Genomic DNA, 26,359 nt, shown 5'->3' with positions numbered 1-26,359 from the left:
CCTTATTCCATTACAACCACCGGTACCCTGAAGCAGCCTATTGCTGGGGCTTATTGCTATGTCTGCCTTTCAACCACAGAGGACAGTTGTCGGAATATCCTTATCCGTTCTCGCACGTGAGGCAGTTTGATTTTGCAGGACTTTGATGCTCAGGGGCCGAGAGCTGGGGGCACCACTCCCCACACCAGCACTTTTTCCACAGTTTGTTTGCTGCTCTTGATGAGTGACACGTGTACCAGCACACATGGGGACTGCTCCATCCCCTTTGAAGGGATCACACCAAAAAACTTCCAGAGTCAGGTTACATTAGAAATCAAAACACAATATTAACACAAGGGAAATCCTTTCAATAGCGGAACAGTGAAATCTGTGCTGTTTTACACAGATGAAATAACAAGAAGAGATGATTTCCCCAGCTGCATGATAAATGATACCTATTGATCAGAATAAAAAAAAATATAAATACTGGTCTGATGTTTTCAATCAAAGACTAATGAAGGGAGAATTTGGGAATTTTAAAATTCTATTTCTTAAAAATGAAACCTTTCACCTGAAGTCCTGAAATGAGAAACTTTTTCTGCTGAAAATGATAAATTATTGGAAGGAGATATTTCCTGTAAAATGAATCATTCACTTGAAAGTAATCTTGCTTTATCCTTAAAGTTTCTACCTTTTTCTTTTTTTTTCTAGAGGTGTGAGAGTTTTTTGAGGCATTCTAAGTATCACAGATGTTTAGGGATCACAGTATATAATGCAAAACACAGTCTCATGTATATCTGGTCTTAAATTCATAAATTAATCTTAGTTCAAGTGCTAGTTTTCTATATAAAGAACCCATAGCATATAGGAGCAATTCTTCTGAACTAATTTTGTGCAAAAATCTCTGTATTAAAGATCTTAAAATACCCTTCAAAACTAAGATCTACAGAGTGCTATGACATTATTCCCTTCTTCCTAACAATATTAGCAGCTTTCAACTGACATACGTGTGTTTACTGCCCTGGTAGTAAAATTCTTCGTTTAAAATGTAAACATCTACCAGTCATCTTTACTATTACAAATAAAGAACTCAATCAAAACAATTTCTGTCAAGTCAACAGATCAGTTTTTAACATCTCTTGAGACTTAATTGTTTTCCGCAACCAAGGGAAATTAAATCTCTTTTTGAAATGAGCTTATAACCCTACACAGTGAAGAATTAAATGAAAAATCAGGTAGCAAAATCTGACAGGAATTTATTATTTAATTTTAGGACAGTAATTTATTATTCTATCCTACTTCTATAACACTAACAACATTTTACCAGAGATTTCTTTTTTTTTAGAAGCTAGATATCGCACATAAAATCGTTAGACTGATTATTTTATGCCCTAGCATGTATCAGTCCTCCAGGGGGCCATATTTTAACTGATTTTGGAATTCCAATGAGCTCTTTACATGGCTTGAGATTATAATTCACTAGCAAATCTTACCACACAATGAAATATTTTCAGCAATGTCTACCATTTAATTAAGCAAAAATTTCATTCAAAATTCTCTAAGTCTTTGAGGGACTGAAATTAACAGATAAGATTAGTAAAAACATGTAACAGCTTAGAATATTGTGAGCAGATAACAGAGGGAGCAAGACTGAACATTAAAAAACCTCTTGGACATACACAGACACTCTATGTAAGCACAAGAGTAATTAGTAGTTTTCTCAACTGCAGTGTTAGCTTTTTAAGCCTATTTAAAAATCTGTAAAAAGTAATCCTTGTCACTTCTTATTCGTTCCACTACAAGACGAGCTTCTCTTCCTTTTTTTTTTCTTCCTCGTGATTTTTTCCAGATTAATCAGTGGTGAGCTAATACTATTATAATAAAAATCAGTGTGTTTGTCTTATATATTTCTCCTCATAAATCAACACTTTCATTTGTGAAACTAAATAGTATTGGACTGGAAAATGGGAAAAGAAACTAAGCCAACTGCAAAACTCTATTCATAGCACAATTAAGAAATGTACTTGGAAGATGTAAGCAATCTGTTATTCCGTAAACAATTTATTTTCCTAGGTTTTCTCTGTGCTTTCAGTTTCCGCGTTTTTCTCTTGCTCTGAGGATAGGCTCCAATCACGTGCTGAATCTTATTATAGCAGTTGGGGGATTTTATAAGTGGCAGCATATTGGATGCTTGGATTAATTTGAGAATAACAATTTGATGCAGTTTTTACAGCAATTGTGCAACAAGCAGTTTTCTGGAAATACACTGTTTCACACAATATTTTTAAGCCATCAGAATGATAAATCACAACCTCGAAGTCTTTTGTTAAATATCGAGGGTTCATTTAAAAAATGGGAAACATTTGTAGAACAATGTTGCTTTTTGTCATTTCTTTTAATAGCCATGAACTTGAAAGGTTTATTCATAAGTTTCTCAGAGAAGCTTCTCAAGGGTAGTTAACACTAATGCAGTTTGTCATGTGCATCATGAAATGCTTTCTGTTCCGCTTCCTGTAACAGCTCAACTGAAAATTTTGCAAAAATCCAATGTACTCTTGCAGACTTTGTCTCTTTGTAGATAATGTATTAAAAAAATCCTTTTTTCACCTCTTCCTTCACTGTTGTCCCACAGATGCAAAAAGCACTGCTTTCCTTCCAATATTAGAGTACTCTTATTAACATTTTTAAAGTAACAAAACCTGGACAAATCTGTGAAACCTAGGCTAACTTTGAGGTTAGCCCTGTTTTGATTAGGAAGTTGGACCATAAGACCTCCAGGCGTCCCTTCAAATCTAAATGATTCTGTAATTCTAAAATTCACTGAGTCTGTTTCCCAGACTTGGCTATTTACTGTAACTTCAGGCTTTCAATCTCACATCTGCAAATTCAGGTTAACCTGTTGGTATCTGTCTTTTTAGAGTTGTATTTATCATGAAACACTGCATTCAAATTGTAAACTGATACCTTATAAACAGTATTTATATGGCCAAATCTGAAAGCTAGGTTCCCCGTATCTTTAAACTGGGTTAGATCACACATGAATGCAATGTCTAAATTACTAGTCATGAGGCTCCAGCATTACAGCAGTTCTCATATCAGCAATGAACAGATAGGTGTCCTGAAGATTGGAGAACAACATTTTTACAATCTCCCCAGCAACTTCATTTATAAAGTTTGTGAGCTAAACCTAGACAAACCAGTTGCTAAAACAAACACAAGGGATCTCTGGAGCCAATTTGACTTATGATCATCAGAATATCAGACATTTAACAGCTATAGGAATAAAAAAATCAAGAACATAGACTGTGAACATTTCTATGGTACATACAGTTGCTATGTTGTTATTTACTCTTCTGACTTTTGAAAAAGTAGTTTATTTTAAACAGTTACCTGGATCTGTGGCAGACATCAGTGATCCAAAAAATAAACAGTCAGTGAAGTGGAATTCCCATCCTTCTAACTGGCCAATGTGTACCATGGCCTTCACAAACCCATACATTATCAACCTGTCAGGGCAAAGATAAGACAGGCATTCAGACAGAGTATATAACACGCTTAATTTACAGTATTAAGCAGGTTCTTATTCTCTTCAGCTTCTTTTAAATAAATGTATCACATGAACACTGAACATAAACTACTGTCATATAAAAATTCTATGTCCTACTCAACTGTTCAAGTATTGTATCGAAACGTCACAGACAATTCCAAAGACTTTTCTGAATAATTGTCACCTGCTGGTAGCAGAGGACAATGCTTTTAGCTGTTTATTTTTCAAAAGGAAAGATAATGTAAGCTTAAGAAGACATTATTAAGACTGATTTGTCTAATGTTGTAGAACATCTAAACAAAGGCAGTTTTACTATCAGCTATGTGGCTCGCTCTAATATTTCTAAATGAATTGTTTTATTCTATCAAGCTTTTAAATGTTAGCTGTATTCAAAGTTCCAGATAAGGTCTCCAAATGAGACAGATATTTAACAACTCACAATGACAGTGAGGCAACAAAGTTACACTTCAAAATGCACTGCTAAATCCTCACTGGTTTCACAGGAAATGTTATGATTGGTTTATATAACTAGGTAATGCTATCCGAGATGTGTATTCTAACAAGAATCTTGAAATATCTTGAAAAAAAGGAATTCACTTGCTGTTAGAACCTGTAGTAGATTTTTAAATTTTTGTACATTTCCAATCTAGTTAATAAAAAACTCCATTGCATTCATTACCTTTTCCATAAACACAATACATAAATTGACAACTGTGCTTTTCTAATACAGACTTTAAAAAAATTATTTAAACAGAGCTACATCTATTCACATACTTAGCTACATTTTACCTTCAGCTATACTCCTAAGACGCTTCCGAAGTCACATAAGTACAGAAGATCTGAGTGGCAGATAAAGTGCTACTAAACAAACAGTTTGTGGGTCTCCTTGATTGATGATCTCCCTTTCTCTCCATTCCTAAAGAACAACAGTTCAAGACCCTGCAGTGAAGTTAGTCTTTTTATCCCCAGCACAAATATATTTGCTTTAAGGAATGAGTTCTTCAAAAACTGACTGTGGTGCTGCCATTCTTATTTGCAATTGTCTTAAAAGTCAACAGTAATGGAAGTGAGCATATGCATGCCTTTTAGAAATATCTGCCCAAACCTGCTTGCAGTTTTGACCAGAGATACTCTTATCTCTGCTTACTGTCCGTACAAAGTGGCAGATGAACTGGACAAAATTGGATTCAGGAGTCTCTCATTGATATAGGAGGTCTAAATTTGCCATTAAGTTTAGTACAGTAGGAGGCTTACAGAACCTAGTCTTAGTTCACATACCATTCAATTCTTGGCTGCACTGAAAAGGGAAATAAAACTGAAGATCGGACTCACAACAATGCTGATTTAATCACTGAGATATTAACCCTTATCTTGCAGAGAAAAGAGAGCAGAATATTTTTTTTTTTTTTAAATTCCTGAATTACTTTTGGTAATGCTAAAATGGCAAAGGTCCAATTTTCAAACATAAACAGAATTACAGAATTACAGAATCAATCAGGTTGGAAGAGACCTCAGGGATCATCGAGTCCAACCATTGCCCTGACACCACCCTGTCAACTAGACCATGGCACTAAGTGCCATGTCCAGTCTTCTCTTAAACACATCCAGAGATGGTGACTCCACCACCTCCCTGGGCAGCCCATTCCAATGTCTAATAACCCTTTCTGAAAAGAAATTCTTCCTGATGTCCAACCTGAACCTCCCCTGGCGAAGCTTGAGGCTGTGTCCTTTTGTCCTATCGCTAGTTGCCCGGGAGAAGAGGCCGACTCCCACTTCACTACAACCTCCCTTCAGGTAGTTGTAGACTGCAATAAGGTCACCTCAGAGCCTCCTCTTCTCCAGGCTAAACAACCCCAGCTCCCTCAGCTGTTCCTCGTAGGTCAGACCCTCCAGACCCTTCACCAGCTTGGTTGCCCTCCTCTGGACTCGCTCCAACACCTCAACATCTTTCTTGAAGTGCGGGGCCCAGAACTGGACACAGTACGCAAGATGCGGCCTCACCAGTGCCGAGTACAGAGGGACGATCACTTCCCTAGACCGGCTGGCTACACTATTCCTAATAGAGGCGCAACTAAGTGCAGAGGTACATTTGGATTATGCGAGAGGCTGCCGGCTTAAATAAACCACAAGAATCTCTGCTTGTACCTCCTCCATCTAACACATATGAAAACATGAACAGAAATAATTTCCTATTGTAAATTAACTTTTAAAACACATTTGTTTATCTTTTCTTTAAAAGCTGTATATTTTTAATGAAGGCAATACATTAAAGTGATCATTAATCATCACTTATCAGTGATTTCTTACTAGACACAGCCATACAAAATGCAACCCCTCCTTCACTTTAAATAACTTTACAATAACTTTAAATAACTCTAAACCAGAAACAATTTATTTCGTCTTCAATTAGAATTTTCTAGTAATCTCAAAATTTTGTTTCTTGTCATCTTCTCCAAACTACACAAAAAGGTTCATCTAGAGGCTATTTTGAAAACTAGAAATCAAAGGGCAGTTGTGAACTGGAGTAAGTTCTCTGATGTTTGTAAAATTAACAGAACTATGGCAGTTTATACCAGCCAAGAATAATTTAATAAATTCATTGTAATACAGGATATACTTATGCATGCACTAAAAAAATGGGAATTTACCTTATTGTATTTCTCTGGATATATCACAAGCTGAGTATGTTGTTACATTTTAAGTAAAATTGCTTTTTTTATCCTTCACGTGACATCAGATCTTGTTCTTGTTTTACAGATTAGAACTAAGAGAAATTCCAATTCTAAATCACAGGAATTACTCTGCATTTTAGACTGGTAAAACTGAGATCAGACTCTAACCCTGTGTATTCCAGCTTGTTATTTTTTAGTCTTCAAAAACGTCACTCTGGCTTTATCATTGTCTTCAGTGACAGAGATTATTCAGGTGATGCAGCCTAATATATGGTCAAATTTAAAGAATGAAGTGATTTATTTATGTGAAATATTAATAACAACTCTTTTTAGAGTACTAGTTGACGACGTAGCATGACTTTTCCACTGCATATTGAAAAGTTGGATCTCAGCTGGATACTTGAGCTCCTAACAATAGTGGTATAAAACATCAACCAGTACTACACAACATAACCGTTCTTAATGGAAATCCAATGAGGAAAGCATACCCCAATGGCAGCAGGACATTAATCCCAAGGAAACACCCTGCACTGATGTTCTTACTGCTATTATAAACTAGAACTGAAAAAGTCTTATTGATTTTTAGGGCTGCTGTCATTTCATTTCATACATCTAGGTTATTTTTAGCAAGCTTACACCCACCAAGCTTCAGCAAACCTGATTGCTTTATTCATCTTCAACAATCCATTTAACAATAGGTTAAAAAATCATTAAAATATCTGTTAAAAAGTTGTAAATAAGTCAAAGTGTCAGTGACTGTGCATTTCCTTCAGAATGTTCCTGTCCCACTAGAACACATTCCCAACCCAGTGCTTGCTGTTGACACAGAGTAGGCAATTGACATAAATGAAGTTTACTATATTAGGAGCTCTGAATCTGTTTAATAGGATGGTACTTCCATCTTTCTGTGATTCCTGCCTGTGAAATCAGCTTTTTTACTTTACTTTTTAACTGATCTAGAATGCTAAATTTTATTTTTTATTCTTTTAGAATATCGTAACTGAGATCTTCAAGGCTGCATGAAGGAAATAGAAGCTGAGTTGCAAATCAACGTAACCCTAATTTCCAATGTGGCTTTGAAAATCTTAACTTCAAAATACACTTGCAAAGTAATTTTATTTCAAATACTTTTTTAAATCTTGTTTTTAATCTGTATTGTAAGTTTTTGGGAAAGTAGTTGCCCCTTCAACTATGGGACCTTTTTCTTTGTGTTCTATGTGATACTTCTCTGGTAATAAACATTTTAAAGTAACTGCTATTTTCTGTATACGTCTGGATTTTGCTGTTATACTGTGAAGTGTGCATCATTTAGAATACTGTATTAGCCACTTGAGATATTGTACTTTTATTTTCCCACAATGAAGTGGCAAGTGGTATTCTGTGGAAGAAAAAGAATAAGGCACAGATTTATGAAATTACTTAGGAGACTTCTACTTATGTTGAAAATCTGAATCCTCAGAGCTGTTGCTTTAGACTCCTACTACACTTAAATTTCATCCATAAAGCCTGTTATCTCCCAACAGGTCTTTTTTGGGGAACTTGTCCAGCACTATGTAATGCATGTAGTGGTTGTCTATTCACAAACTAGTGAATGACCTGTCTTGCCAGAGAGGTCTGTTAGAGAGATCCTGAGACCTGGTCCTCACAGAACACAAAGCTGAATGAAAAAGAGGTGGTGCCACTTCACAGTCCCTTTTCACTCAACTCTAACAGAGCAAGACATGTGAACCTCAGATTCAAAACCCTGCTGCTTCACCTCGTTCACCTTCTTCATTTTTCCTAGACACTAAGAACATGCCACAGAGGGACTCTAGGTTCCCAGTGCCTATAAGCTGCTCCACCTTGTTTATCATTAGCCATTAGATGTGGTATCAGGTGATTTGGGTCCTCATCCTGGGTGATGGAAGTCTGAGCTTGAGCCTACACTTTGAAGTCTATTTCTTTCTTGCTCTGTCCCTCCGGCTTTGTATAGGTAACTTGAAGCTGTGAACTCTGCTAGGTGACAATGTCCCAAACCATGTCTTTTTTGTGTCTAGGAATATATGACCGTTCAATTAACTATATACAATCAATACAGAGCAGGGAGTTGATTTGGGATTGCCCTACCTCCTTATCAACTTCTTGTTGTCACGAATAAATATGCAAGTTCAGCAATTTATTTGTGTAACCAGAAACTAGATGATTAGAAACATTATACTTTAGAAAGAAATGGCAAGTAAACTGATCAGTAATAAATAGTTGCTGAAGACTTCTCAGTTGGACTTAGTGATGGTTTGGTACTGCAAATAATATTTGTGAATAACTGATTTGGTCATGGATTTGGAATATTAATAAAGTAATACAATAAAAGAATATAATACAATAAAAGAATAAAACTCAGATTAGCTCTGCTGCAGGAGAGCTGACATTTTCTACACCCAAACACAATTTTTTGGAAAGTGTGGGGAGGTGCCCTTCAAGCTAGAGCCAAGTATTTTACCACTTCAACTGGAAAAGAAGAAAACAGTAATGAAACACAGGAGAATTCAGAATTTTCCAGATTACGCAAGTCTGGCACTTACAAAGCGCCTCATCTCTAAAAAATGCTACATACAATGCTGTCGTTACATAGTAGAGGAGATACCATAGAAATATTTGTCTTGCTGAAATAAGAATCATCTTCTGGGAAACTGAGCTTTAACTACCATAATTTCCAGTATGAATTGGCAAGCAGACCACATAAAATCTCAGTACAACACCACAAAATAAACTTTAGACTGACAAAAAAATCAAACTAACTAACAGACACTGAAGAACCAGAACAAAAATTCTGCAAGGCTTTAAATGTTCTGAGCATTGGGTTGTGCTGGACTTGGTTTGAAGCTGGACTGAATTAAAGTTTGCCTGTGTGAAAAAAGGGGGAAGATATGTAAAAGGTCCAGGTTTTTTTACTACCATAGTTCTGCTGCTACTAATCTTTTATTGCCATGCATTGAGGAAAGGAGTTTGGAGAGCACATTGGCTGTCTGGGTACTGCTGGAAGTTTTCAGTGAATTTATTTATAAAGCTGCTTTCTAGGAAGGCTACTCTGGGATTGGGACGTTCTTGAACTAGCTGCTGTTTAAATGCAGAGGAAAAAAAAAGAGTCTTCTCCTAAGGACTTTACAAACTACTTACTATACAAGAAACTATCTAAATGCTCAGGAAGAGCTTTAGATGCAGCTCAAGAGAAGCCTATTTTTTGCAAGAGTTTCCTTTAGCAACAGCTGGTTTTAAGAAGGGATCTAAAAAGAGATAGTGAAACCGCATTGGGGGGTTTTGGGGAAGCTCTTGTCAGAAAGTTCTAAATAGTAAACCTCTATCTAGCATACTGCTAGTAGGAGAGAGATAATTTGTAGTTTTAAAGTAGAGGCAAGCAGGGTATCTCTGATGCAGAATAGAATGGGGATGCTGGAGGAAAGAGGAAAGAAAGAAGCTGTCAAGGGGCTGGGAGAACAATTTTAACAGAAGCATTGTGAATAGCCACAAATGGCATCAGACTACATCTGTGAAGGAAAAAGATACTGGAGTCATCAAGAGAGGAAGGATGAAAGCCTGGCAACAGTTTTAGCCATATGAGTGAATGAAGTGGAAAGGCCATATAAGAAACATGTCAGTAAACAGCATACTCGACATCTAAACACATAGCAAAAGGTTGTACTATACCTAAATGCAGCTGGTAAAAAAAACCCAAGTTACCAGTGTTTCTGGGAACGCAAGAGAAGGTGGTGTTGAAAAGAACTGTTGAACAAAGAGGGAGAACTGCATGAACAGTGAACAAAGGGGGAGAAGATGACAATGACAGGCAGGCTACCTTTGCATGAGGTAGCTCAGGTACATGTGAGATGAGACAAATACAATTTGAAATAAATCCTACAAATCTCTCATGGTAAAAATACGACTGAATGGTGCAGCCAGGTGAGAAAACTTGTGCTGAGCTTTGCTTCCTGAAAAATCCTGGCCAAATCTTCGGCTTGCATAAACTGGCATCATAGCACCTATCTCTGCATTAGAGCAAGAGCTGAAAAAATTATGGCAATAATTACATAATGGCAGGTTGGTTTATAGGATGCTGCTTCTTTGATAAGTAATTGTATCCTAACACACAAGCTAAAGGGAAAACCTATGAGTTCTAAAAGAGTCTACTCTTAATTTAAAGCTGTAGGGGACATAATTAAAATGTAACAGAAACTGCTAAGTGAAGATGTACAAGGTACATACCATATCCTTGATACAGACAGCCCCATCTGCCTGATGATTTTATCAGCAGTTGTATTTTCTTCAGTTTTGTTATTCATTGTAACACCACTGCTGAATCTCACTGCCAAGGGTCTTTATTGTGTTAAAGGTTTAAAAAGCATAATTCCAGATTTACAGTGTTTGTGCAGTTGTGCTATGGAGCATGTATGAGACTTGTAATTTAAATCTTTCTTGCCAAATATGTTTTCTAATCTGCAGAGAATTTTTCATTTCATATTTTAACTCTCTAAAGAATCTTACTCTAGACATGATTATCTTGTAGCCTGAAGCCAGCTGAACATAGCTACAGATTGTAATCATGCAAGCAAAAGATGAAAAAAAACTGAGTTGCACTTCTTTCTTTTCACAAGGAATAGCAATATTAGTAAGCCAGCAACAGGAAAAGTAGGTGATTTTATTCTTGCTCATGTATGAAGGAACATAGTGATTGACTGATTAATATCACAACTGTAATAAAAAGACACTACTCAGAATTGAAAATGTATGCTGAAAAACGTAAGTAGTAGAGATGAAAATGAAATACTCATTCCTTTATTCTGATCTTTCTATTTCTACCAGACCAATATATTCCTATGACTTTTTCTATACAGTGGAATGCTTCACATCAAACGTTTTGGCTACAGCCATTCATTATTTCAAAGTGCTCTGCGTACCAGTATACTCTTCTTTTTGTCATCTGTTAAATCAGTTTTGTCACTAGACAGGGTATTATTTTTTTTTTCAATAAATCATTTACTAAGTAATCAAAGCAAGAGAAAACCTCAGTGAAGTGTCTCAGGTAACAATAAACCAATAATAAATTTACCTTAAGCTATTCTGTATAAATCACACAAGAAGAAAACCCCTTTGGCTATAGAAATAACTGGAAGAACAGAAAAGAAGCTGGCTTCACAAATGCACTGCATACCTAGTTACCTGAGGCACAATGACTGTTCAACAGCTGAGTATTAGAACTATATGCATAGCTTTGGTATCTATAGATCTGACAAACAGTTCAAGTGAGCACAGCTGTGCTCTTGGCAGGGCATTAGGTCATGTAAGAAGTGCTTTTGCTTAGCATTTCCCAATGAACAACGGAAAAGATCTACCACAAAGATTTTTTTATTAGTCGCAGTTTATCTTCTATTTGCTTCTTAAATCAGAAGTTTTGATGGAAAAGCCTAATGGAGAGAAATATAGTTTACACCTCAGAGACATGATGTATGTGGGTATGAGTAACAAAGGCTGCGTTTCAGTGACCATGGCACTATAGGTAGCTTAGCTCGTCAGATATTCCTGTGGTATTGGTCTTTTGGGAAAGTGATGGCTGTTCAGAGTTATTCAGTCAAGCAAACAGATACTGAATGTGGATGAAAAAAGCCATCCCAGGTTTCTACATCAGTCAATTTGAGGGCCACTGGTAAGAGAAAAAGTGAAGAGACCTGAAAGGTGCTTCAAAATATTTATCTTAGGTTCTACAACCCACATTTATTGGTACAGGACCAAAGCAAGAGACTGTCCTTACACTGAAATGGGGAGAGATCAATGGGAACACATGCAAACATACCCAGTCATGGGTTTCAGCAAGGTGCGTGCATGCAAGATGGTAGCAGAGGCCTCTTGCTAGTCTGTCATCACTGTATCCCTGGAGGCAAGCTCAGGGGTTACCGTGTTTGCTGTATCTGCACCCTTTGCTGTATCTCTATCCAATTGCAAGGCTGTCATGCCCAAGTAAGCAAAATCCTTTGACTTTAGGAAAGACCAACCATATTTTTGTTTGATGCTTTAGGACTGGCTTGAATGATGCTATGCAGAATGCCAAGTGCTCAGAAAGCCTGAATGTCTGAGCTCACTTAAAAACAACCTCCTATGGAGTTGTGCTCAAGAAAGTAAAGAATTGCTACATGTCAGCATGAATTTTATTTTGGTTAGTCTTCTGTGGTACATCTGACCAGGGAAAATATCTATTGAGGTATAGAAATGCTTCCCTTTAAAGTGGAAAAAACATTTTGCCGAGGTTCAAATTTCAAGATGCAATTGTAGATTTTGCTAAGTAATGCTAACAATGTAGCAACAGTAACTGAGGAGTGAAAAAAAGGGAGTAAAGTGTGGACCTTCTGAGCTGAAAAGTTAGTTGAGGTCACTAGACATAGCTGGAAACTGTCAATAAATGGTATTTCAGGTCGGCTTTTTTAAAAAAAGAAACCCTATTTTTTTCAGACTGACTTTCAAATAGCCCTTACTGTACTATAATTTTACAACATTTTGCATCAGACATACAGACCAATTCACCATGGCTCACAACTGCACAATATTATTTAATGCGTTTTTAATATTCCTGTAATGAGTATAATACTGCTTCAGGATCCCTGTGTTCCTGAGCTCCACTGAAATCAGAGCCATTATGCGTTATATACATAAAAACCTGAATCTCTTTGCAATGAAAAATCTGCACTTGATCTTTGAGTGATGACTAAGATCTCATAATTACTTGGGCAAATGAGCCATGAAACAGTCAGCTGTACTGTGTCCAAATCATAGTGCCACTGAATATTTTATTGCACCACAAAGATTTAAACATTACATCAAGATTTACTTTACTCAGTATTATTAAGAGAGGCTCCAATAGTACTGAATATTTGACAATCTTATACACATGTTTTGAGACAGATATCCTCATGACAGTAAAAATAAAATAATCAGATATAAGATTTTCCAGATACATTAATGGTAGATTATTTTATAAATGCCTAAATCACCATCGTACAGAGGGTGGTGGAATTATAACAAAAATATTAGCCACACTAAGAGACTTCCATATGAAAAGAGGACTGAAAATACCTAGTTTACAGAGGGAAAATAAGATAGTGGCAGGGTATTACCCACAGGAGTTAAAAACATTGTAATTAAATGTCAATAATTTTGAGTTCTCAGACTACACAACCGTTGTCACATACTGAACTTAAAGTCAGTCACGGTGTCAGGTAAATCAGATTCAATAATGAATTGACTAATTCATTCAGTCAGCAATGAATTCAGTTCACCAATGTGATATTTCAACGATTATCATTATTATAGCAATCATAACACGCAAGGTTTGTTCTTTACCTACAAGATGTCAATATCCTGAAGAATTTAGCCTGGTCAAAACATTCGAGAGTTTTTGTAAGTTCAAGAGAACCTGTTGCAGCTAACTATAAAATTGCCTTCTACAAGAGAAGTTTCTTTCTAGTTCTCAGATGAGTGGGTGCTTTGTATTCTGAAATGTGAAGACCCCTAATCCCACCTCATTACCAATATAAATGTCTGACTTTATTAAAGAGTTTGCTAAATCCATGGCTTTAACAATATCTGATAGCATTAAGTATTGCAGATTAGCTACAGACCAAGAACAAATGTTTGTATCTGTTTTCTTCACCTTTGATCAACTTCAAGTGTGCTAACCTTTAATATCATTGAGTATCACCTCATTATGGTATTGACAGAAGGATAGATGAGGATCATTTTGTCTTTTCAACCTCGAGAACATTCCCTGTGTCAAAAGCACTTTTATAAGAGTTTTCTTCAGAACTACATGTAACAGCAAAATCCTACTTTCAGAAATAGGTTTCAGGACAGTTGAGAATGTTAGTATAAAAGACCTCTCTAGGGAAAGTCTTCAAACCTTGTGGACCTGAATGATTAAAAGGAAGAAAAAGCCTGATTCAGCAGAAATCCAGAAGAAAAGCATTCTGAGTCAAGAAAGTGAGAACCAATAATGTTTTGAACTCCCTCTCCAAGTATAAAAACATTACTAGATACTAACCTGCTATCAATCCTATGCAGAAGGCAGACTCATGCCTCTGGTTATTGTTCGTTCTGAACTAACTCATGAACAATTCAGCTGTTCTCTAAATTCCAGAATGAAAAACCCCCAGAGATTCTGAAATGGCAATATTTTTGCCCCACAATTAAAAATACAGTGAAAATATTGAATTTTACATTTAAAATATGAAGATATTTCATTCAATATTTCCCATCAAAATACATAAAACCCATGATCTTATATTTGAAAGGACCTGTTGCTGTAGGTTTTCACTGGAGCACCTGATGTTCCCTTTAAATGAATTTGTATTATCATTAAAAGATAATTATGATCAGTTTGTGATTTCAGAATAATGTAAATTAGATTAGAAAATAACCTGCTGTAAAATAGGACATGAAATGAACTATAGAAAAACATGTTTGAGACCATTTTAGCATTTTTATTGGATTTGCTCAGTCAAATAGTGATACTAGTGCGCAAGAATAAAGAAAAGAGGAATTGATACCCGTACCATAAGTGGAGATTGTCAGGTGCCCTAGATGGACATTTAATTTATGGTGCAGTTTTGAAATGTAAAATACATTTTTTGATTAAACAGTTGAATGTTTTTAGGACAGACAGGGTCCTTGCTAAGGGTTGAGAGTTTTCAGGTATCTACCTGGGCTTGGTTCAATCTCCCACAGAAATAAGGGACATTTAAGAATATACCCTGCGTTTCCTGTTTCTAAGTTAGGGTGTGGTTACCTCTTGGGATGTGGTTCAGTCTTATGCCAGATTTTCTTCCTTAGTAATTGAAATTAAAAAAATAGACCTTTGAAAGTCTGAGGATCTCTGTAAGTGTGTAGACAGGAAAAGAAACACATCCAATCTTTAACAAACATATTAAGTTTGGTTTTATTTTTTAAACAGCATCCTTGCTACAGCAAACAAGGATGGAGGAGAATGACAAGATTTCTTGTGTCCAAGCTAGCTCCTGTTTCTAGGGATATGAGAGTATTAAAATGCAGTGATGTTCATTAGTCAAGTGAAAACTTTTTTCTTAGAAAAATAATTTAAAAATTAACTGACTGATAGGCATACAGATAGGTCTAATGTGACATGAAACTAGTGTGATAAACTTTCAGAAACTGGAACATTCTAGGCCAGTAAATAACTTCTCAGGGTGAAAGCATTTGTCCTGACATGATTCAGAACGATTCAGCAGGAATGAGTCAGCAGGACAAGAGCTTCAAAACATTGTTACTTAACTTGGGGCAAACAGGTTATCTCCTGCTTATACTTCTGTCCTTAATTGGTGTGCTGGATAGAAATATTCTTTTAACACATTAAATACAGCAGCAGAATCCCAAAGCAGCCCACTATTGTGCTACTGTATTTTTACTTTAAAACACTTATTTAATAGGTTTGTGGCTTCTGAAGTTGTAATAATAAAAAATTTGATAAGTATCAGTGTCCTACAAAGAAGCTGAGTTTACAGGTATGAGTCTGCAGTATTATGAGAATATCTTCCCCAACCTGATTATATTACTGTATCATACTGATTAGATTGTTCAGTAGGTACACAAATATTTTAAACAGATCTTTCACACAGTGTTGTTGGTTCTACTCCATAGAACACAGCTCTTTCTTTGTTGTAGTTCTGTTATTTTTATATCAAAATGCATCAAATATGCATCTGTTAAAACAGTTCTTTAATTATGGCTAATTACGATAATGACAATGTTGTCCTGAAGATTTGACTTTTTTGTCTCTAATGCCACAAAACATCTATGGCAAAGATAGCTCAGTTACTTACCATACCTGAGGAGCACTGGGAATGGGGCAAGAGTGAGTACGAGGCAACCAGATGGGAATAAGAAGACTTGTGTTTCTACATTCACTGTCCATTCCAGTCCCTGCTCCTCAGGCAGCCCCAGGGTTTATGCCAGTGACTGGCCTGAAAGAAGGTCCCAAAGACTTCCACCAGATTGGTTGCCAAAAATATTTACCTTCAGCCTCAAGAGGGCTTTAAACTAACTTGTTCCAGCCTTTTCACAGAAAATCCCTTGGGGCAAAATAATAACCAAACACACTGCACGTTAGGTAACTGCTCTTTGTGGGGAGTGTGAGGGATGGGATTAGAGAAGTCATTCCCTAATCCTGTGCTTTTAAGTATGTTTAAAAGCAACTGAAAAGTTCAAGGTAATGAATGACAATGCAAATGAAAACCTCGTGTCCACGCTATCAAGAATATACTGGGTATTCAGAGTGCATGCTGCTTTTTGTCAGATCTGGACCATACCAGAGTGGTTCATAAGATTCTGCCTCACAGGCTTTAACCTTGTAAAAAGCCCTATGTAGAAATTATTTTTTTTCTTCTTTAATGGAGTTCATCCTGCACAAACCCCAACTACACAGCAGTGCATTCTGTGGCTCTGTCCTATACCCATGGTCCTCACTAACAACAACCAAGGACAGGTCCCATTTAAGCTTAGGAATTGCCAGCAAACTTGGTTAGTTATTGCTAGTAGAAGGCAGTAGGTGAAAGTTACTGCTTATTCCTTCTGGTTTGTAGGATATAAACCTATAGGATCCTTTAGGATATATGATTGAGGCTCTAGCATAAGTCCACAGAAATGTCAAGATCTACTTCACTCCCTCTCCAGTTTTTCATTTCCTTTCCCCTGAAAGCAGAACAACCTTCTAAAGAATTGTATTTTATTTTAGTAGCACTAGGATCTGATTAAGAAGACTTATACAGGCACAAGTCAGATGTATAAAAGAGAGTTTTACCACAGCATTTCTGAACAGTTTGTGGAAGTAACATCTTTAGGACAGATTGACTCGTATGCACCTCATGAAGGACACTTTTTGAAACTCCAAGGCTTGCACATGCCCAGTTACAGGGCACGCTATTCCCATTACAAGGTCTTCATAATGGTTGTGTGTCTTGTTTAACAAATAAAATTTCCCATTTTACAAGATGAGGTTTGACAATCTTTAAAATGTAAAGCTAATACTGTAGCTTTTAGTGGGAATGATTAAGTGGAAAATTGCCTTAAATGTTTCCTGGGTGAGACAAATGAATGATAATTAAATTGATTAAATGGAAATGCAGTTGTGAGGTAGCGGCTGCTTTCACATGGAAAATTTACTTTGTAAATATATGAAGAATAAATGTTTTTTATGAGAAAAGATAGAGATATTTGTATAAAAGATTTTTACTTTGGAACAGCTCTAACATAGTGACAGTGGATTACAGGGGATATAATTCTTAAATGTATATGTAAAAACATAAAACCAGGGGGCAAATAATTTTTGCCTAACATGTAAATTATATCAAATTAAATGCAAACATGAATAAGGCAAGCATATGGGATTTGGCTAGCTGAAAATAACTCTAAAAAATTGCTGTGTCTCCTTTTCTCCACTTGCTCATATTGACTACCACTCCTAGACACTGATTCCTGTCAATAGGGTGTAAATACAGAGTAACTGCATGGATTACTTTGGATTTACACGATATTCACTGGGCATGACTGTCAGTCCCTGACACCGCCCTGAACATGTTTTGTATATTTTATTGATCTTTGAGTATTTAAAGAGCTTGTGCAGAGAGTCCTCTTTTCTTTTCTAGGCATGAACAATTCTGTCAGATGGATCGTAAACATTTGCCTATCAGTAAACCACATCCACGCGATACAATGCTTTGTAAGACACCGTGTTTACTAACATAAATTAACTGATAATAAAAAGGAGGAAAGTAAACTCAACTTCCTTTGTAAGAACAAGTTGATTATTTCATTGGAAGTTACACTTTTTGTTTTTTTTCACCAAGTCTATGACAACTGACTGAACGACATTTTCCCTTTACGTGGTGTATCAGGGCTCCTTCAGCTGAACCGAGGGCTACCAAGGAGCGAGCAGAGCTGGAACTTATGCATAAGGAATGATCTGTCCTCGCCTCCAGCATGTTCATTGCTCACATCAGCAGTTGGACAGTGTGCCAGTTCTGTGCTGTTCCAGCCACCTCCTTTTCCTATAGGGATCTTGAACCTGGCCAGGGTACAGCACTTTTGTGCTGGGTGATGGAAACAAAGAGGCTGTATCAGACCTGAGAACTGCGTACTAAGCTTAAACTGCCCTTAAGTTTCCATGTTTATGAAGGCAGAACAACACTAGTGACTGGTAGAAAAGCAGGTGCTCAGATTCAGGGTAAATTTAATAATATGTGTCACGTTGTGCAGTTACCTTTCTGTCAGAATGTAGCAGTTGCTCAAGAGTGCTTATCACTCTGATAAAGCACATAGAAGAGGGAACGAGAAATACAGCCTACAATCAAATCTGCAGGGGAAGTCTGGGTGAGAAAAATGTGATGCAATTATTATGGCTAAAGCTAGTGAGGACATTAGGGCAAATGTCGTCACTAATTCCTGCAAAAGTGTGCCATGGGATCTTTATACGTGCATTATTCGGAGTTTTACGGTTCTTCCAGAAGCACAGTTACCCTGGCATGTTGTGCTGGGCAATATTCTGTTAGAGGTGAAAGGTGTATTTACTGAACCACTGACATGCCTACATTATGTTTCATACACACCATCACTGGCTTCAAAAATTCTCACCACAGCACTCTACTGATGTGGGCCAGGACATGGGTGGAGTGAGGTGGCTGTGTAGTAACGCACTGCAATCAGACATAGATTTGACAAAAGGCTGGAAAATATCTTTTCAGCAATAGGACTGATTAGACATTCACAGCTAGAGCTGAAGAACTGTGGAAATGCAAATAGATTTGCTCTCTATAATGGCAGCAGTTACTGCTTTGCTTCATCCTATAGCTGGATCAAAGCAGAGAGAAAGGGACTGACATTTCTGCACACTAGAATTGCTCCTTCATTATTTCCATGTTCCCAGGTTTTCATGTGTACTGGACAAAGTATCCAAGAATGCACTGCAGAGTAGTCTTTTAGGGATCGAATAATGAGCTATATGGTTTAATAGCTCTTTCTTGCTCTAATTTCTGTGCCTCCATGATCTACTCCTTCACTTCATCACTTCAAAGATCACAGAAAGATTATATTCCTAAACGAGCAAGACTGAAGAACATTCCCTTCATGGGAGGAAACTGATACAAATTAACTCATATTACATCACTGAGCATTGCCTACTATGAACTATGGTAACTTTCAGTTTTTATATTATACAGCAGCTATAGCCAAATTTGTTTAACACACAAACACAGTTTTACAGAATATCTGTTTAGACTTCACTGTAAGTTGCAGAAATCCACAGAACCACAGTTCATGAGTTACTGCTCATATCACATTAGAGAAGTCTTTCTTAAATCACACCAGGCCTCCACAGATGGGAAAAATTTTTGAGAATACTCACAAAAGTAAAAAGAGCTTTAGAAATAAGTAAACATTAACTGTTTTAGGCTGCCTGTTGGTATAGCTCCAAGCAATTACGTTAGTAAGTATTTCTGGAATTTCTTAACAAAACTTTAAAAATTGGCCTTTAGGTCTCTACTTCCTTCAGTTTGGAGTTCTTGCTATGTTAACTCATATATTATACTTTTTATATTACATTTCTGTTTTTTATACACATGCACACTCATAGCCTTCTTTTTTCATAGCGATTTCTCCTGCACAATAATCACTGGTCTATGTTTTGGAGCACGGAAATGGTTAGAGACATTACGGATTTACTCACACTTGTCAAACACCTACTGAAGTCAACAGACGCTTGGGCCGTACACGGAAATCAAGATGACAATGTTTTTTCTAGTACCCGAATGTACAGTAAAAACCAAACAGAATATGAAAGGCAAGACAGGAGAGCACGGCCGAGCTGCCTGCAGTTAAGCAATAGCACTAGCAACACGAGATCGGGGAATAAATCTTAACCCCACATGATAGATGAGGAAGCCTCAGGACTGGAAATGAATGTTAAATACCCGCTCGGTCACGCGAAGCCGCCCGGGCCGCAGGGGGCGATCACCAGCACCCACCCGTGTCCCCAGGCCAGTGCGGTTTGTGACCTGCACTGTGCCACCTGCTGCTGTCCGGATCCGGCCCAGGCAGCGGTCAGGCTGTAAAACCTTGTTTGAAGGAATTTGCATTTTCTGGGGCACATAACTAGAAGAGCGGGTATCACGGTCCTCCAGTAGTTTTTTACTTCACAGAATGTTACTTGAAGCTTGGTTCTGGGGTGTTCCCAGCTCCCCACACAAACCCACAAAGGGAGCTCCAAGTATGAATTTTGTACATTTTGTTTGCCACATCTTTTTCAAACGGTTCAGCTGGCTGCAGTTGGGATATGGCACAACATCAAAAGGACAGGCAGGATTTGGCACCAAAGCTTTTGGCCCAGAAGCCGATCTAGCGCTACCATGTAGCATATGACTTTGACCTGGCCTAAGCAGTCCCCTACGATGGGTTGTTCCCAATTTTCCTGCACTTCCCCACCCTGTTGCAGCTTGAGCCTGAAGAATACCTGAGCCTTATTAACCTAGAAGTGTCTGACTGTTTGAAAGACTGTTTGTACCTGCTTTTGCTGATTGAAAATATTTTCACTCTCAAAGTAATTTTAGTGAGTGTTAGAACTTCTAAAGGATAAAAAACAGATCTAGGAGCTCCATTTACTGAAGCTTGAATCTATTCAGTGGTATAGAAAGGAGAACTGCCTGCAACACCTTGCCAGGAGAAAAAGCACAGATGAAAGGAGGAATCACAGCACTAAGGATTTTACATTCCCATTGCACTTTGATGTTCAGCTCCCGCTCCCCTCCCTACCCGAAGCAAGCTAACACCACAGGGTGTGACTACGTGCTTCTAAGTGGTTGAATCTGCCTCCAGGCACTCTCCTCCTAGTCTTCCTTGCTACATTTGAAAGATCATCTGCCTCCCCAGCATCTGTTTGTGAGTGATGATGATCAGTGCTACAGGAAGAGAAAGGGCATCCCAATGGCAATTTTATCAACTGGAAATCATACATGAGGCTTTCAAAATGGGCTAGCAAGAGGAAATTAGGAATAGGTTCAACTATAATGATCAAGCAGATTGCAGAAGTGAGAGAAAGAGGGGAAAGTAACTCGGGCGTCTTTTTAGAAGCAGAAAGTCCTGCAGAAAAGGAAGTATGAAGGCACAAACATCTCAGCACAGCATCTTGGCACTGCACTGTTACACATTCCCTTGAGGCAGGGGTGTATATAGTACCACTACGGAAAGAAGACAGCGTTCCAACAGGGATATTGGCTGAATAACACTGCAGTGTTTCCATCCTCAACACGTTAAAAAAACCCCAAAAGATAAATAATAAGTCCTTAAACAAGATTTTTATTATATGACATAGTTCTTATTCTTTGGTTTGTACAGCTTTTAGTTTGCAGTTGGATCATGTTTTCCAGTTTTTCTTCATAATGAGGCATTAAAAATAATTGAATATGATGTTTTTGAACAACAAGAATATTCTCAAGTGTGGCACTTTAATTAAAATATCAAACATAATGAGGTTTGCCAATAAACACAGGTTTGATAACACAGAGGTGTGGCACAGCTCTGAAGTGTGTTGCCTGGCTTCAGCCATCTGTCCTGGCTCTTACCAAAGGTTTTTGTCCTTGTAACACAATGGGGTTTGTTGTTGTTGAAAAGAGGTATGTAGGCAGAGTTTGAATAATTAATGCTTTTAAAGCAGAAGCCACCCAGAGGCCAGTACCTAATGAACAGAGGAGGAACACAGAGGAGAAACAGTTTTGAATGGTGTGGTTACAGACACCTTGTGTACAGCCCATGACAAGCTAACCTCATGGTGTGACATTTTTTTCTCCTCAGCAGAGAAAGCCCTTCCTGAGGCTCTTTAATCAGGGGGAACGTTATCTGAGAAGCTTTGTGGAACTGTTTATCCTTTATAAAGCATTTCAGGGCAATTATTGGGAAATGTGTTTAAATGATACCAGTGTGCTCTATTGATGTGGAAGCAGCCTGCCTGGATGCTTCACAGCTTTCCCAAGTCAACCTAAGGAAAGAACAGCCTGGTTTAAAGAATCTATGAGAAAATTTGTAATTTGTCCTTATGTTATATTGAAAGTTTTTACGTTTAGAACCCAATGGCTGTTTGTCTCTACCCTGCACTGAAAGCCTATGAACTGACAATTGAGCCAGAGAATGAGGGTGAATACTCTGAAGGAATGAAGTCTGAGTAGCTTATGATCCTTGAGTGACCGTTGTGAGCTGTCCTATTAGGCTGTGTTTTCTCCTGGCCAGACCCTAACACACATGGATGTGTATTTGAGCCCTACAGATTTTACTAACAGGCAGCTGTTCTCAGGGCAAACACTGTAACCAAAGGTACCCTTCGCTGGCAATGAGCTTTCATCACCAGTTGATGATGCTCTCCTTGCTACTCTAATAGCACATTGGTTTGTTACTCATTACTCTTTTTTTTTTCTCCTACTCAATTGCTTTGCCAGTAGGGGTAAAGTCTTGCTACCTTCTTAGCTCCCACACACAGTTAAGAGATAATAATGCTCCTTTACTACATGCATCACACATGCTTTCAGGCAGACTGTGGTGTGAGGGACACACGAGGGAGTGCTTGTGGACACTTGTGGCAGACCTATTCCTAATTACATAAATTTCTTATATTAGCGGAGTACATGAACAGGACCACCTACTGCCTGTCTGACAACAACTGATATTGCCCAATAGTAATGTTAATGCACTGCAGGTCAATATGTCATAAATAGATTAATCTATTATTTCATTTAAAAAAAATTATATGTCATCCTCATCATATATAAGAATTACATAGAACATCCACACCACTGAAGAGACAGTTTTGTGGGGAGAGGGAGAAATTACTTTATATTACTTTACGTGTCTTGGCTCGCTAAGAAAATATGACAAAATTTATGTGCTTACGATTATCATTAGATCTTAATTTTTGGCAGGTTTAACTACTATCTTCTCTTATCATTTATTTTTAAGTGAGTTGTGTGTTCGTGAATGCACCAGTTTGACAGCCCCAAAGACAGAGAGCATCTGTTTGCCTATAAAGGAAATATATTTACAGCATTCACTTCCACTAACTGCTCCCGAAAGAGTGCTTCAGTCACACACTTGAGGGGGTAACGAGAGGATCCAGTAATGTAAAACCCCCATCATCTTGCCAAGACTACTAATGAGACTGCAATTTGCCAGTGAGAGGTTGCAACTGTAATGGGTTTTGCAGTCTATTTCTCGTACTAGAAGTGCATTGTAACAACTAGTTCAGGCTTCTGAGTCACTTCCAATCCTGCGAGTGTTCCCATAACTAATGTAATTTTGTTAGTGATGTTCTTAAATCATTGTGTCACGATTCTAGTAACTAAGTCCATACTTAGAAAACTGAGTGAAAACATTGGAAAATCAGGCTGATTCTTAACATTCTGACATTTGGGCATACTGGGCAACAATTTTAGCTAAAAGATTCCCTCACAGCCGTGACATCCCTAGTTTTTTAATAACAGTTCATCAGAACTGTGTAATTTACTGTGTTATTCAGAATCCTTGGATAGATCAGCGTTTGAGGAGTGATGTGTAAAGGATGATGCTTGTTTGGTAACTTGTAGTATACCCTTACAACAAGTGCTCAAAGTTGGAGAAGAGAGAAGTGGGTGTCCTGGCTCCTGCAGACCTTGGAAGCTGTTCCCGTTGCATAATAAAGAGGAGAGCTGGCACTGGCTTTTCCTGAGTGGGAACTGGAGCATTGCCTCACTCCAGTTATCCTGAATCTGGATGCCCCCAACTAGGCCCACCATGTGGATAGGTGCCCCCACCACTACCCTAGAGAAGAGCTCTAAATAGACACCAGGTGCTTACAAAAAAGTTTTGTTTGACATAAAATGAAATGTGTCTTTCCCCCCTTAATATTTTTCTTTAATCCTATAAAAACTAATACAGAATCTGCCTTTGCATCAGCTTGACATTTCTCCCATGTACTTTATCTGCTCAGCCACGTACAGAAGTGCGCAGGGAGCGCCGAGGAAACCCCGGCTCTGGGGTTGCGCTGAGCCTTGCGGTCCTGCCGCCAGCCCGAGAGCCGGGCGGGCCGCGGGGCAGGGCAGCCGGCGGCGGGGCTGGCCGGCTCTCGGAGCCGCCGCTGCGCTGCCGCCCCCCGGCACACGAACGCGACAAACAGCGGCGGGGAAGGGCGGAGCGGAGGGAAGGCCGCCACAGCGCTGCCGGGACGCCGTCTCTGGATGAGCGGTACATTAAAAAGGCGCCGCCTCGGCGGGCGCTCTCTGCGCGGCGGGCGGCGGGGCGGGCGGGCGCAGGCAGAGCGTGGGCGCCATCTGCTGGCCGCCGGCGGGCCCTGCCGCAGCGCGGCCCTGGTGGCCCCGTGCGAGGGAGGAACCAGCCCCCCCGTCCTTGCGAGGAGGGACCCCCCGCGCCGCCGTCCCGCGCACCCAAGTGTGCGTTACTTTAGCTGCGTCACTGCAGTACTGGACGCTATCGTTACGTACTTCTGTTTGCTGTTTCTCCCATTGCCTATTTGTGTTTTAAAAGTAGTTAAGATGTCATTTTTCTCCTCTCCTGTGCGGCATGTGCAAAGCAATGCTGATGGCCTGTGTCTTTAACAAAGAGCTTACAAACAGTCCCACCACCCGTACTGCATGTTAAACATATGACAAAGTTCAACAGCAAAATGAGACTATTCAGGATCTTAATAATACCTCGAGTAAGGCTCTGGCACTGAATGCCCGACTCGGGATCGAACACAAATGTTCCTTTTGGCCACAGCAGAGGGCTGCTCTGGAGAGACGCCAAGAAGGGATTGTGATTTGGACACAAAACCAGATCCTGAGTAACCGGGCTACATCTCTAAGCCCTCTGGCTCTGGCAGTGCTCCTTGATGCTGGCCTCACCGAGGCCGTTCTCTCTTCCATTATACATGAATTTTTGAGCCACCTGAATGGTGATGGTAAAAAAGCCCTTTTCAGCTACTCACAGTTGTACAGCAAATGGGGCTTTGGAGTTGTCTCCCAGCTCTGCCGCTGACACTGTGTGAACAGTCACATCCCTTAACCTGTCAGCACGTGCATTTTTCCACATCTAGAGTAGAGAGCAATATTCTGCTTCCTAGAAATCAAGCTGTCCTGATTTCACTGGGATTTTGTTTCAGTTTGTGGCCAGCCATGGTGATCAGGGCCATTAGCAGTTAAATCCAGAGCAGCTGACCCAGGCTGGCCCACAGGTGTATTCTATATCAGTGACATCAAATTCACTATAAAAGGGAGGGCTGGCTGGGGAGAGGGGGGCCTGTTTTTGCTCTACTGTCTTCTAGCCTCATTTTTTTCTCATTGACAACAATTGGTATTCCTGGAACCTGCTGCAACTGTAGCTAAGTATGCTTTTCTGTGTTTTATGTTATAATTTATATTGGTTTATTTTATTAAATCTGTTTAATTTTGACCCACGAGTCTCCCTCTTTTTCCCAATTTCCTTCCTCAGCTGGGGAAGGGACATTGGATGAGAGAAGAACTGTTATTGTTTTGCCCCAGGTGCAGGCTAAACGAAGACACAAGCCGAACTTAAAAGGTAAAGTCTATGTAGTAGACAGGTAATAATGCTATGTTATAGCACAGATTGGGGATTTCTGTATGGGACAGATAAGATATCATGAATAGGAAAATTACTGAAAGCTGGTTAAATCAAGTCACTCATTCTATTGCTGGGCTCAAAAAGTAATGAACACAGGTCTGAAATCCAGCTGGTGCTTGGTTACTAATGCTGTTCCTTAGAGGTAGATACTGAGATACATTCAAAACTTGACCAGACAAGGCTCAGAGTAACCTGCTCTAACTTTTGAAGTTAGCCTTGTTTTCATCAGCGGATTGGGCCTGAGGTCAATTCCACCATAAATTATTTGATGACTGTGATAAAAGAGTGGTGCAGGGCAACTTGCTCAGAATTTTGTTTGAGGGGAGAGAAACTGCAATCAGCTGTATCTATATCCTGATGGACAATGGAGGGCAACTGCATAAACCAGCTGACATGACTTGCAAGAGGACTGAGCAGCATCAGATAGGTTCCTCTGCTTTCCTAATTTCATTTTATGGTACTTATGTTCCATAGAGAT

At 38.7% G+C, this 26,359-nt stretch overlaps 1 protein-coding gene across 1 annotated transcript in view; it reads right to left on the bottom strand.

Annotated features, from left to right (window-relative positions):
• SLC9A9 (solute carrier family 9 member A9) overlaps positions 1-26,359 on the bottom strand; it is a 210,455-nt gene that overhangs the window by 158,494 nt on the left and 25,602 nt on the right. Inside the window, exon 5 of the mRNA XM_068406383.1 lies at positions 3,370-3,485. Within this exon, the coding sequence (XP_068262484.1) occupies positions 3,370-3,485 (116 nt within the window). The remainder of the gene's footprint in view (positions 1-3,369; positions 3,486-26,359) is intronic.

The sequence above is a fragment of the Nyctibius grandis genome, chromosome 8, assembly GCF_013368605.1.
Source record: "Nyctibius grandis isolate bNycGra1 chromosome 8, bNycGra1.pri, whole genome shotgun sequence".
Lineage (NCBI taxonomy): Eukaryota > Metazoa > Chordata > Aves > Nyctibiiformes > Nyctibiidae > Nyctibius > Nyctibius grandis.
This window is presented reverse-complemented; position numbering and strand designations above follow the sequence as displayed.